Raw genomic sequence first — 14,466 nt, forward strand, 5'->3', positions numbered from 1 at the left:
TGACTAATAAAGAACTGCTAACAGAGCACTTATATACTAATAAAGGACTGGCTTATCTATAGCCAGTTGAGTAGCACTTGAAACGATTGGCTCTTTGAAACCTGATATACTTATATGATTCTGTTTTCTTCAAGGTTGTGTGTTCCTGGTCGAATGTACTTATTGTAAGTCGCTTTGGATAAAAGCGTCAGCTAAATGCAATGTAATGTAATATCCCAATATTGTATTTAATTATTGTTTGTACAATTAAATGCTGCCCTTCCAATACCAAAGGTAAAACAAATGAAATATTATTAAAAATGTAGTAACAGTGAACTATACTGAAGATAAAAAGGAATAAGAAGGAGGGGTAAACTGGCCAAAAGAGCTTAAGACAGAGTTCAGACATTGAGTCTGAGAGAAATCAAGTAATATAAACGATATATATGCCTGATATCTGGACATGCGTTATGTTACAAACCTGGGCTCTCTAGACCGGTGGAGACCACCTCTTCCACGTTGGAGCCGTTGAGGTTGGCCTTCATGATGCGGTCCAGCGTCACGTCAGACCAGTAGACCTGCTCTTGTGCGTGGTGGAAGTCCAGGGCGATGGCGTTCTCCAGGTTGTTGAGCAGCAGGGTGTACTCGGAGCGATGCGGCAGAACCTGACGGATGTCGATGCGGTTGGCGAACAGCAGCACAGGCTCCGGACCTAGAGGATGGAAATACAGAGACAGAGTAAAGTGAAAAGTAAAACAGCACGGAGCCAAACATGAAGTGAAAGTTGGGAAAAAAAGTGAGGGCCGATGGAGCATTCATCTCAGTGGTGATGAGGGTCTGGATCCTGACCTGGATTTAACTCCATTGTTGGGCTGCTGTACCAGGCCTGCCTTCACTAAATCTAGTCCAGACCCCCTGAATGAGCCATCATCAGACCCCGAAGCAGAGGAATGGATACAGTTACAGCTAAAGTAAGTATAAACAGTGTAGCAGGGTGTTTTTATTGGAGGTCAAACCCCAGCAACTTCTCTGCGGTCACATGTCAAGGTTGAAAAAGAGTGTTATTTTTTACCAAGAGCTTTGCAGCTGCGTTTGTCAGGTCGGAGCTCGTAGCCCTGAACGCACCAGCACTGGAACCCCCCTTCTGCATTGGTACAGCCCTGGCTGCAGTAGCCTTCTTCAGCACACTCATCCACATCTGGAAAGGGAGACAAGAGGGGAGGGACAGAAGGATGCTGGTGTTAAACTCCCGCAGGGTTTTACAATTAATTCAAGAGGGAAGTGTAACGAGGGGGCTTCAGGGTGAACAACTCATTCACACTTTTGGAACACATCGTACTTTTTTTCCACACCTCATGTATTCTCAATTATTATCTTGTTATTGCAAAAACACTTTTCGAATATGGGAGTAAATATAGCTTCTACATTAGATTTAAAAATTCCACCAATAAAATGTGGGAAAGAATCCCAAGTCAAGTCCACAATACTTCTTTAACCAAAACCTTAACTTTCCAGGAAGTTCCATGGAAATGTGTTCATGCCTTTGGGAAATATGCTGCTGACATAAGGACAAACTGACACACACACACACACACACACACACACACACACACACACACACACACACACACACACACACACACACACACACACACACACACACACACACACACACACACACACACACACACACACACACACACACACACACACACACACACACACACACACACACACACACACACACACACACACACACACACACACACACACACACACACACACACACACACACACACACACACACACACAATGTATACATCACTTCAGGGGACATTACATTGACTTACATGCATCTCCTGGAGACTTATCCTAACCTTAACCATAACCAACACATGCCTAACCCTAACCCTTAACCTAACCCTAATACTAACCAAGTCTTCACCCTAAAATTAATGATCCCACCTCCAATGTGTCCCCATAAGGGAAGCCAGTCCCCACACGTGACACACACACACACACACACACACACACACACACACACACACACACACACACACACACACACACACACACACACACACACACACACACACACACACACACACACACACACACACACACACACACACACACACACACACACACACACACACACACACACACACACACACACACACACACACACACACACACACACACACACGCACACACACAGCAGTACCCTGGCAGGCTCTGCCGTCGTCCATCAGTCGGTATCCGGTGTGACAGGTGCACTGGACCAGGCCTCTGACCATCTGACACTTCTGGGAGCAGCCTCCGTTATTCTGGTTACAGTTGCCCTCGCTGGAACGTGGACCTGCACGCCGCACAGGAACATAAACACAGCATGCTGATTCAGAAATACAACCACACACTGTCAAAAGTGTGACTCATCTGGTGTCGAACCTAGACATATTTGAGGCTTATAAGCAGCAAGGCCTGAGGAGTCTGATCAGCCTCTAGCAGGTTTAGTAGGGCATTAGGCCTAAATCTCACCTTAACTAAATATTGTATGTATTCATATTTAGGAAAAATTACTGATCTAACAGCAAGGTAAACCATTGAACATATAATATACTGTAACATAAGGGTTTTTCAAGGGGTCTAAAATGCTTTTTTCCTAGTTTACCCCTAGTGTTTATCCAAACTCAGGTAGTATTATCATCTATTATATATGATACACTGACTACGGACCTCATAAAACTCCACTTGAAACGACCGAAATGGACCATTAAAAAATCATATTCAGATAATCATATTCAATCTACTCACGGCAGTCATGGTGCGGGTGTTCGTCAGTCCCGTCTCCGCAGTCGTTGACCTCGTTACACACCTTCCTCTGACCGATGCAGCGTCCATTACCACACTGGAACTGATCAGGAGCACATGGAGGACTCTCTGTGGGGAGAAAAGATAATATATCCTGTGAGACAACAAACTCTCCTCCTCTTTATTTTTATTTTGGAGCTATTTTGCTTTGTTTTGGGTCGTCAAAGCTCCAAATTATATCATCGTCATTGAGTCTTCATTCTGCGCAGTGGTACGGTTGGTGTAGTTTAATTGAAAAACATAGTTCCTACATAAAAAAAGAAGCTATCATCAAGCTCTGTGGACTATTTTACGTAACCATGTAATGATTTCTGAAAATAGACACAGCTGTTGAGTTCTTCATACGGCTGTCATCCAGTTTCATCATATCAAACAGAAGAGAGAACATGCCATGGCTGACATGCTCAGCCACTCACACCAAAACATGGAGGTGAGTCATATGCATGTTTTAGGGGGTGTGAATTGTCCACTTTTTCTCTTTCCTGTTCATTGATCATTTATATCTCAACATTAAGGCCAGGTTCTACAGTTGGTCCAGAGGTTGATAAAGCAGCAGAATAATTGCCAAACTGATCAGTCTATTGGTTGAAAGCCACTGTGTTTCTCAACAGTATGACAAATAAATATAAGTGAGTTTGTGTGTAGAGGAGGGCTGTTCTGAGCTGTTGTCATGACAACGTTTGAAGCTGGTGTTATATTTAGCTCCTGAAAACAAGACCACGAGTACAGTCTTACCCGTCTTCTCACAGCCCTCTTCATCACTGCGGTCGGAGCAGTCAGGCTCGCCATCACATCGCCATGACAACCGTACGCAGCGTCCAGTCCCACAGCGGAACTGGTCGGCCGTGCACATGGACGTGGCTGCAGGAAACACACACACACACACACACACACACACACACACACACACACACACACACACACACACACACACACACACACGCACATTTAATGTATTCTTTCTTAGATGTGATTTGATAAAGTGCCTTGTTTTTTCAGAACCAGCATGAAAACTGGGATAAAATGCATAACCATCTAGAATTGGTATCTTATGCATAGCACACACTCGCTCAGTCAGTGTGATGAAAGCAGCTACTCACTGCAGTTCTTCTCGTCTGATTGGTCGTCACAGTCGTATTCGCCGTCACACCTCCAGCCAGCGTTGATGCACATCCCGCTGCTGCACATGAATTCCACTGATCTGCAGGGCTGGTGGGAAGCTACACACACACACACACACGCACACACACACACACACACACACACACACACGCGCACACACACACACGCACACACACACACACACACACACACACACAATTATTAACATGAAAAACAAAACAGACAACACAACTATACAAGCATCTTTTTAGAATAAAAAATCTCTACTTGGAGTTCGTTATTCTGTCAGAAATACAAAAAATACTCCGGTTTCAGCATCGAGGAGAAAACATCAGGTTGCTTTTAAAAAAACAATATCAAAAGTTAAAAACGTAAAACTTCATTTTTCTGTAAAATGTAAGTTAAAGGTGGGGTAGGTAATTTTGGAGAAACCAGCTCGAGTGTGCTAGAATTTGAAAATACACAGCCGGAAAAAATCTGCTACTTCCTTACAGAGCCCCTCCTCCAACACACATGAACGCACACATGACCAATGAGGGCACGAGATCAGTTCAGATGGAAGGCTGACAGGCAGGTAGGCCATCCAGTTATTTTAGCCGGGCCAAAAAGGATTGGTCGTGCTTTTTACAGCGCCACGGCTTCCACAGATTTTATGGATTTTTTGTCAAAGCACTTAAGATATTCATTGCTATCGGGATGTTAAGAGCATTCCATGGAATATATCAAAAAGTGTATCTCGAGCCGGTTTCTCAAACTTACCTACCCCACCTTTAAGGTACAACATTGAATTTTCGGTTATTGGATCAATATGTGAGGAGATGCAAACCCTGATCATTTGTCATGAACTGGATATGAGAAACAGTGCATGAACTGTGAAATATACAAAAACAATGTAAAACAATGCTCTTTTATCGGTGTAGCATTGTGCTGCTGCCAGTCTTCTCTCACTATCTGGGTCTTTTCGACACATTTTGGAATAGGTCCAATAACCCTGGGGTTTATTAGGGGGGTTCTCTGTCTCAATCTATTTTTGGAAAGGACTTGATTTAAAAACTTGAAAGACACATGGTTTTATACCAGTGATCTAGCTTTCCCTTTAAACATGACTCGGTCCTGTTTATTTTGGCTGCCTTGTGATCATCTCTGACTACAGATCAGAGCTGTCCCACCTTGTAAATGTCCCACCACATCTCAACATGTGATCGGATCAAAGAGAAGCTCAAACTGGCAGCAGACGAGGCTGGAGGTGGACGAGAAGATTAAAGCTGAATCAAACATAAGCATCTTAAATCCCTGAGTGTGTGTGTGTGTGTCGTCTTCTGCATGTCCTCCTGATGGCATGAGTCGGCTCCCATCAAAGCCACAGTGGGCGGGAGATAAGGGAGGAACACAAATGACAAACTAAGGGAATGCAGGGGGAGGAAAGGCAAGAAAAGAAGGGATTTTGTCGAGCTCCAAGCATCACCGTGAAGGCTTATCAGCTGGGCGAGAGAAGACAGAGATGATCAAAACAGCAGGTGGCTATCCCACAGAGAGAGAGACGGAGAGAGAAACGTATAGGTCACAAGAACCAGCATGGGATGCCAACAAGCACGCTGGCGCCAACACACACTCAGATGATTCATCCTTCTCCCTCTCCCTTACACACTCACAGTTCTCTTTCATCTTCTCAGCTACGCACCCGAAAGCAGTATCGGTGTTGGTAAGCGGTAACGAGGCATGACTTTTTTGAGTGTTTTTGGATGTGTGTGTGTATGAGTGAGGGAGAAGGAAATAGAGGAAGAGAGAAAGAGAGGAAGAGAGAAAGAGAGGAAGAGGGAGGCTTCTTCTCTAACAAAGCGCCCTTCATGTGTCTGGAGAGCCGATGCCAAGGAATGCTGTCTGAGGATGGGCCGTTTTAGGCCTCTGAGGAATGCCCCCTCTGTGTGTTTTTGTGTGTGTGTGTGTGTGTGTGTGTGTGTGTGTGTGTGTGTGTGTGTGTGTGTGTGTGTGTGTGTGTGTGGGTGTGTGTGGGTGTGTGTCCACACAAATCTGTGGGTTTCTGAAAGCTAAGATGTATTCAGACTTTTTTTTAAAAGATTAATGAAATGGAATTCATTGCGATTTTGTATGTTTAAAAAGAAGAGGAAATGAAGAGTCAGGGTGACATGTGGTCATTCTAGTGTCTAGATTGAATAATACAACTTGTTGGTTTCTAAGCCAAAAGTATACATATTACTCTTGTGTTGCTTTGATTCCACTGCACACTTTTTTTTGTCCCCCTTTCATTATTGTTTTCACTTTTTTAAGCTTTGCTGCCAGCTCAACTTTCCAAAAATACATATTAAAAGACTTCAGAAGCGAGGCGGCAATTAAAAAACCTGGATGTGGGAGGAGACGGGGTAGAAACGGAGAGTTGCTCAGTCAGCTAACATGACCAAAATACGTTGGGAAGAACCTTGAAGCTGCGCTTATCGCACTGCAGATAAACACATCAAAGGGGGGAAACCGCTGTGTTTGAAAGTGTGTAATGAGAGAGAGAGAGATGTGGAGGATGGTTAAAGAAAATGAGCGAATAATGATAATATATTTAATTTATATAGCGCTTCTCATCTGCCAAGACAAATCTGGAAGTGCTTCACAACAAGGGATACTGATACACTTTGAGAGATTAAACAAATAATTGTAATAATAATAAGAAATCAAAAAATCAAATATAAAATAGAGTACAAAAATAAAAGTCGGAGATAGCGATAAAAATGGCAAACATGAAACAAACATGTGAGAAATTAGAGAGGAGAGAATGAGGAGGGAGATGCTGAGAGATTTGTCAGCAGCAGGCAGCGTCTCCGGGGTGGGGAGAGCGAAACACGAGAGTCTGTGTTAATCAGGACCATGGCTTCACACTGTGTCTGTGTGTGTGTGTGTGTGTGTGTGTGTGTGTGTGTGTGTGTGTGTGTGTGTGTGTGTGTGTGTGTGTGTGTGTGTGTGTGTGTCATACAGTGACAAAAAAAGATCTAACAGACAGAATGTCTTCCAGCTCTCACAGATGCTGTGGAGCGGCGCCCCCCAAAAAGCAGCTGTTGATGAGCTCAACCTGACGTCAACTGACTGTGAAATCGTGAAATTGACACTAAATGTTCTGATGATTTCTGCACGTATTACTGTCTTCTGTCCAATACAAATGACTTAAATGGCAAAAAAAGTTCAAAATGAAATGCTTAACCCTGAAACCCTTTAATTGTTCTGCTTTGTAAAGACTGTGCGGGAGTCGTGTGACCACACTTGAAGCTGATCCAGCTTGTTGCCGTTTTATTTCAAGTCTTTGGGTTTTTGGACTGCTTCCTGGACAAAACAAGTCGCTTGGCAGTGTCATTCAGCTCACAGAAGTATTTTCCATATTTTTCTGACATATTACAGATTAAGCAATTAATCAGTTGTTCCAAAACTCAAACAGTGTGCCCCCTTTGGAAGTGATTCAGTTGGTGCATCCACTCAAAAATGACACATACATGCCTGTCTAGATAAGCCTATAATGTTCATTTAAACTCCAGCTGAACTAGTAGAGCAAGCTGCATGACACGAGGATGACTCTGTTTTGGTACACATGTGCAGCAGTGCCATGGGGGGGACATGAAGGGGAGAGAGTGATGCAGAGGAGAAGAAGGATTGAAGGGAGGAAGGATGGCTGCCACAGGGAGGATACACTCTCATCTAACGGCATAACAGAGGACTGATGTTCCACAGCAGCGCCATGTTCTCCTCCTGCACAAGACGCTGTTTAGTGACGAGCGATGCCGTGGATCATGCAGAGTATCAGTGAGCAAGGAAATATCAGCAGCTCACTGTGGAAGGGCTGGTTCGCTCCAAAACGTGTTTCTTGTTTCTTTTTGGAGATATGTTCGAGTTTGCATCTTAGATATTCAAGTGAAATCATTTTGAAAACATTTCCTTCTGCCAAAAGAAAGTTTACTAAATGTAAGGCAGCATTAGTTTAGCTGAGAACTATTATGGCAAAAATAAATTAGGAATAGGGAATAAGAATACTTTCTTTTCAGGAATAAGAATAGCTGACGAACGAGAGTTTTTGAACATTCTGAATACAAATAATGACTGGAAGTTTACTTAAATGTAATGACCTTTTTTTGACTAAAACTATGAAGGATAAAAAAAGACTCAAATCTGCCAATGTAATTTTGTATAAAAAGTAAGACTTTACAAGTTAAATGGAGTCAATGTCAGGTCTTCCTAAGTGTGTTTGTGTGTGAGAAATGGAGAGCTTACAGCAGTCCGACTCGTCTGACCAGTCTCCGCAGTCGTCGTCTCCGTCACAGTGGTAGATGTCCAGGATACAGCGGCCGTATGCACACTGGAACTCCTCCACACTGCAGGTAGCTGCCATCACATCTGAGGCTGCACGCACACGCGCGCACACACACACACACACACACACACACACATTAAACAGATGCCGGAAAAGACGGTGCAGCAGCTGGCTGCCTCAGGCTCTTTGAAGCTTCCTCTGCAGAGTCTGTCAGAATCTATACATGAAATAAAGGAGAGACTGCGCTCTCTATTAAGACTGTGAACACATGCTCTGCAGTAAACCAGTTACTGTTGGATCAGACAACAAACCCAATAACAACCGTTTAGATGTGGAAATGTGTTCATTAAGAATCATTTATTTTTTGTTTTCTAACCGTTATGGATAATAAGATGAATCACCACCACAGTATGTGTGATCGCTTTTCATTTCCTGCTTCATGTTTGATTCATTCACTCTCTAATGAGTCCAGGAAAACAAATCTGCAATGCTAACTGGGATTCTTTTACATAGGTTTGGGAAATTGGGCTTCTCTCATTAGCTTGAACTAAAAAGCGAGCTAAACACACTGATTGATGGGCTTCCCAGGAGCCACAGCTTTTAGTGGATTAAAGTCTACATTAAAGTGGATATACATAATAATAATAATGGGTTTCATTTATAACGCACTTCATATTTGAGTTAAAATCCCAAAGTGCTAAAAGCAGTGAGCATGGGACAATATAAAACAGCACACAACACGGTAGAATTGAATAAAAAGCAGTATAAACAAACAATAAAAACTCTTTATGTCGCTGAAAATGGCTCCCTAAAGAAACACTATTTGTTTGGTAATCAAAACCGAGTAGTGCTGCCTGTTACCAATCATTTTTGAGGAAGACATTGAGCACCTGCCATAAACCATTGTTTAGGCTCATATTGTCTCTGACAGCATAGACCTTAGATATTTAAACATCTTTAAATCAGCTCACAGGAAGGCTAAGTTTGAGCTACTACCTTAAAATGTATCCTGCCTGTAGGGCATTTAAAATATATATATGTTTTCAGTGGTAAAACAGTTTGTCTCTGTGTGGTGATCGGCCCAAACCTTGTTTCACAACTCAAACTACCACATACCGTGTGTAGTTGATTCAACCTGAGGAGCATTATCTCTGGTTTCTTCCTGTCAGGGTTCAAAGTAAATGTTTCGATTTCCTTTTTACTTGTCTGGTTTGGCAAGTGGGTCACAAATCTACTAACCCATATATTTATTTGCTCTTAAACTAATTGTTTCATTTATGAGCGGCAACAAAGACTAAACCTAATTGCCATGTTTATTCTTTATTTAAATAAACAAATCCAAGTTTCACCCACATCCTAATATGCCACCCAACTAAAATCCCATTTCTATCATTTAAAGTCTGCACTATGTGTTTAATCACTGCCGTTTTTTTAAGTGTTAGATTGGAATTAGAGATGAGAAGCAAGTGAGACGTTTCAGTTTTAAATACTTCCATCGTCAGTTCCAGAGAAAATTGTATGTTTTTTGGTACTTTTTATTTGCCACCCTAGACTGCAATATTTACTAACCCCAAGGGACATTATGCTGCTCTTTAAAAGCAGGCAATCAGTATCATTTAGCCTTGTCATTTTTAAACATACACAATTGTATGCACACACTGGCAGAGTAACTTACGACAGTTCTCCTCATCTGATCCGTCCTTACAGTCCGTGTCTCCGTCACAGTACCAGTGCTCCGCGATGCAGCTGCCATCTGTGCAGCGGAACTCCTTATCCGAACATTTACGCATGTCTTTTATTGGGGAAGAAACAAGTGTTTAATTGATAAGTTAGAGTGAATGAATATGTGCTTGCATGACGGTGTTCATGTGTTTATACCCACCACACTGTTCGTCACTGTTGTCCCCGCAATCGTTGTCGCCATCACAGTGCCACAGGCTGCGGATACAGTAGCCATTTTGGCATTGAAACTCGTCTTCCTCACACTCTCTGGGAGCTGCAGGGAGATAACAAAGGATAGAGAGGTTTCAGAGGACATGTTATGAGGTTACAACAAAAGCAAAGAGCAGATACTGGACAAGAATGTGATAAGAGGAAGTAGTCCCTGAGCAGTGCTGACATTATATCTCCAGCTGCAATGATACAAGGGAAACAGTGGCATTTTATATCAGCCGCAGAGCTGGGGAGCAGCAACTGAGATTTTTCTTTTGTAAACTCCGTGAACCCTCTCGAGGTCGCAGGTCTAGAGCTCAAAGACCCACAGACTGAATATCCTGTGTTTGATGCTGTCTTCATGGTCACTGACTCAATCCAAGATGTGTAACAAATACACAATAAATCACACTCAGCGGTTAGTTTACAGTTATGCTGGGTCAAATGGATGACATGAAAAGAGAATTGATATTTCCATAGAAGTGTCTCAAACTACAACTAAGACATTATATAGTCCTAATCTCCATTGTCCATCTGCAAAGTGTATAGCAAACATGAAGTTTACCCAATTTGAGCTCAATACACTGCATTTAATTCCATCATTGCTACTGTGGATCTCACAAAAGTGCTGTTTTCCCATTGGTCAGAACACATTCAACTGTTAAAAGTGTCAGAAGTCTTCAAAGGCATAGCTTTTTGGATGGTTAAACAGCCTCTTCCAAGACATGTAAGATGGCTGAACTGTTGAAGATGCATCTGTCAATTTCTGTAACTTTTCAAATAATCGGATGCGCACTTTTCAAAGACGTTACTAGAAACATTTGGAGATAGGAAAGTGAGCAGGGTTTTAACTTCTTTCTCAGGCCCTCATTTGAGTTGTCCGAAAGATTCTTCTCCCTCTTACTGAGCAATCAGCCTACTGCGACACTATGAAAGGCTTCTTAGAAGGACCGTTACAAATGTAAACCATTTTACCTACTGTATATTTGAAATGATCTTGTCTCATACATCAATGACTTTGCACCTGATCTTTCAGGGTGGCTATTAGGAAGTTCATATTTCAGCTATAAACTCTTTGGCACTGCAGAAAGGTCTAAACTTTTCTGTCATTTTCAAGAATTGGATGCAAAAAGAAGCGAAGCAAATCCCCAGTTCCTTTCAATTTGAAACCAGCTTCATTCAGGACAGGTGTAATCGACCGAAGCTGAGCTGCAGCAGCTTGTTTTATGTCCTATATTATGTAATATATATGCTGCCTGCAAATGTTGTCTCACTCGAAAGTTAACCTTGAGTCTGAAGAAAAAAAGACAAATGTTCCATTCGACACCCGTGACAGTGCAGTTAGACAGAACTCGCTCCCTCAAGTGAACTCCTCGCACTGTGACATTGACAGTTCCAAACCCTTTCATTTTTCCAAACAACTCTTCCACCTTGCCTCTTTAATCACACCATTGATTCAAAGACTGTATGGATTTTCAGAAAACCGCCTTATACTGTTACCAACGCAATCGATGGCAAAGCCCAGCCATGCTCGCCCGAGGGCAGAGTAAACAGGTTCGTCAAGGAGAGCCAATGATGGATGGCCCCTGGCAGGAGGTAATCTATAATGTATCAGTGGCGTGTGTGAGTGCCGGACAGCTGAGACAAACGGAGAGAGATAAGGAGCGACAGAAATAGAAGGGGGCCCACAGAATAGATGGGCAGGTGAAGAAGAAGATGAAGCTTTGCTTTATTTCACTGAGATCTTTCATCTCCTCTCAGGTGGGTTTCATCACAGCACGAGCAAAGCTGCTGGAGACAAACTCCACTCTGAGACAAGACATGAGGCCCATGTGTGTTTGTGTGTGTTGCGGAATATTCTCCATGTCCATGCACTTAGTTACCTCGTTTATATGATAAGATATCAAGGTGGCTTAATTCTGTTTACATTATATCTCATAAAATTACAAAATGACTCCTGACGAAGGTGTAATAATAGGCAGTGTCTTGCACTTTCAAATGTATTGTTTTTTAAATCTATATTATTATTATTATTTTTAAATATCTATTTCTTTATACATTTTTCCCTTTTGTTTGTTAAAATGTGTATTATTTATTTTCTTTCGTATTTTCTTTCTATGTATTGGCTTTTTAAGGCTAAATGAAACTGAAATTAAGTCTAAATTGAAGGAAAAAAAGAGTAGTTTGCATTACAATATATTAATAAAATATAAGAACAAAAATGTATCTTCAATGGTACATTTAATCTAAAACATTTCTTTAAGCTAATATTCAAAACTTAGACATTGTTGAGCTCGACTGATAATGGATTTTTATTTATTATTAAAAATGGATTTTTATATTAGATATTTATTTATTCACATCACTATTTAAAAGGATCCCTTACGTTTGGTTATTAAATAGTTGTGACCAGGCTATGTACGGCACAAGAAAAGTAAGTCATTTCTAGTTACTAATCCATCACCATAGAGATATATGATTTATGTTTGATAATCAAATATCGTCCACTATATCAGCCAGCACCCGGACCATCCATCACTCTACCTTTGACAGCTAAACCTCAGCTGACCTCACCCACATCGACCTCCCCTCAGCCCGAACATGCTCTCCTCCCCCAAAAACAGAAAAGGATTTAAAAACCACAAAAAGCCCATCGGCAGGGCCAAATGAAAATGTAATTATATGTGCATTATCGACAAATGCACTCATTTACTCTATTATTCAACTTATAAGAAAATAATTGATTTTCTCCCTCTCTCTGTTCCTCCCATGCTCCGTGTTCCCTCCCATCAGCGAGGTAAACAGAGGGAGGTCGGAGGTCAACAAGCCCCGAAGACGCTCATCATTCACACTGCAGCCAAACGTCAAAGGGCAAAGGGCGCTGGGAGTCATTACCAGGCTCTCTCCATGTGTGTGGGTGCTGAAATTGTTTTTTCTTTCTGTGAAATGTATTTTCAAACTTTCAGAATCTCATGTTCAAACACACACTGAGACACACCTCAGTCTCCGTGTTTGTCTGAAAATCTTGACAACTACTTCAGTCCCAGCCGAGCGTGGAAGATTGTCTCCCCGTCTCTAAATAATGAAATGAAAGCACGGCATCGCGTTGAGAAGCTGAAAAATATTGGAAGGTGACACACAGACTAGGGTGAGCAAAAACGAAGCATGAAATAATAAGTAGTTTGGGGAACGGGGCAAATGTACTGGGCATGAAGATGAAAAATTCATAGCTAACTCGCAGCAGACAGACACCCCCCCCATCAGGAAGTGATACAGTGTCTGGCTGCTGATACAGCATGTGGGTCAACAAAGGAGGAGGAGAACTCGATAGATGATGGACGTAACGGAGAAATCATTCAGAAGAGAAAAAGCTTACCTGTACTACCTGCTGTATGAGGTCTAATGCACAAGTGACTGTGGAAATCTATCAATTTCAAGAACGAGGCGACTATTTAAGTGCTAGCTCTAATTGCAGGATCCACCATTTTTATTAAGCAAGTCAATTGCCCCCTCGCTTCAAACACAAAGCATATCTTGTTTTGCCATTAGTGCTCTCTTCATTAAAAACAATAGCAAAAACTGAGTTTGGCAACATCATGAAGTAGCGTGGGATCATGGGAGTTGTAAGTCGCTTTGGATAAAAGCGTCAGCTAAATGTAATGTCATGTAACGTTGTCTTCATTATCGTTGCTGTTATTGCAGTCAGCTTCTCGTGTTAATAGCCTGGAGCCGGATTATTCATAGAGGTCTACTCTTCTCCGAAATAAAATTGTTGATTCAAATTGGTAAAGACATTGAATAAAGCAGTTTCAAGTAAAACAATCTCAGTTTTTCAGATGTTGCTTGCCACACACAGGATGTTGAAGTCTGCTCTGCCCCCTTCTAAAACGTCCAATCAATAAAATCCTTCATCCAATAAAACATATAGTTAAAAACAACCACAATCTCTAACGCATATCTAACACTATGGCTTAGAACTGGACAATAGTTAATTTATGACAGGTTTGGCAAAAAAACACATAAATGACGCAGACTCAAAAGGGAATAAAACCATTATCTTAATTGAAATTATGTATTTCCCTTGCGTTATTGTAAGTACACTACTTGACAAAATACACTGTATGACATAGGTCTTGTAATTTTTTGACATTTTAATGTGTAAAAGTTCTAATACTAAACCATTTATACAGATGCCTCTATTAATACTAAAAAGCAGTTTCTTAGTCCAACACTTTGGTCCACAGTGAAATATTATTACC

General features: G+C 41.6%; 1 protein-coding gene across 1 annotated transcript in view; it reads right to left on the reverse strand.

Moving 5' to 3' along the window:
- The window catches only part of lrp4 (low density lipoprotein receptor-related protein 4), a 156,290-nt gene that overhangs the window by 52,746 nt on the left and 89,078 nt on the right, over positions 1-14,466 (reverse strand). Inside the window, exons 4-12 of the mRNA XM_034078171.1 lie at positions 10,158-10,271; positions 9,951-10,067; positions 8,236-8,364; positions 3,951-4,070; positions 3,586-3,711; positions 2,794-2,919; positions 2,204-2,338; positions 1,052-1,177; positions 461-691 (exon numbers count right to left, since the gene is read on the reverse strand). Of these exons, the coding sequence (XP_033934062.1) occupies positions 461-691; positions 1,052-1,177; positions 2,204-2,338; positions 2,794-2,919; positions 3,586-3,711; positions 3,951-4,070; positions 8,236-8,364; positions 9,951-10,067; positions 10,158-10,271 (1,224 nt within the window). The remainder of the gene's footprint in view (positions 1-460; positions 692-1,051; positions 1,178-2,203; positions 2,339-2,793; positions 2,920-3,585; positions 3,712-3,950; positions 4,071-8,235; positions 8,365-9,950; positions 10,068-10,157; positions 10,272-14,466) is intronic.

This window comes from Pseudochaenichthys georgianus, chromosome 3 (assembly GCF_902827115.2).
Source record: "Pseudochaenichthys georgianus chromosome 3, fPseGeo1.2, whole genome shotgun sequence".
Lineage (NCBI taxonomy): Eukaryota > Metazoa > Chordata > Actinopteri > Perciformes > Channichthyidae > Pseudochaenichthys > Pseudochaenichthys georgianus.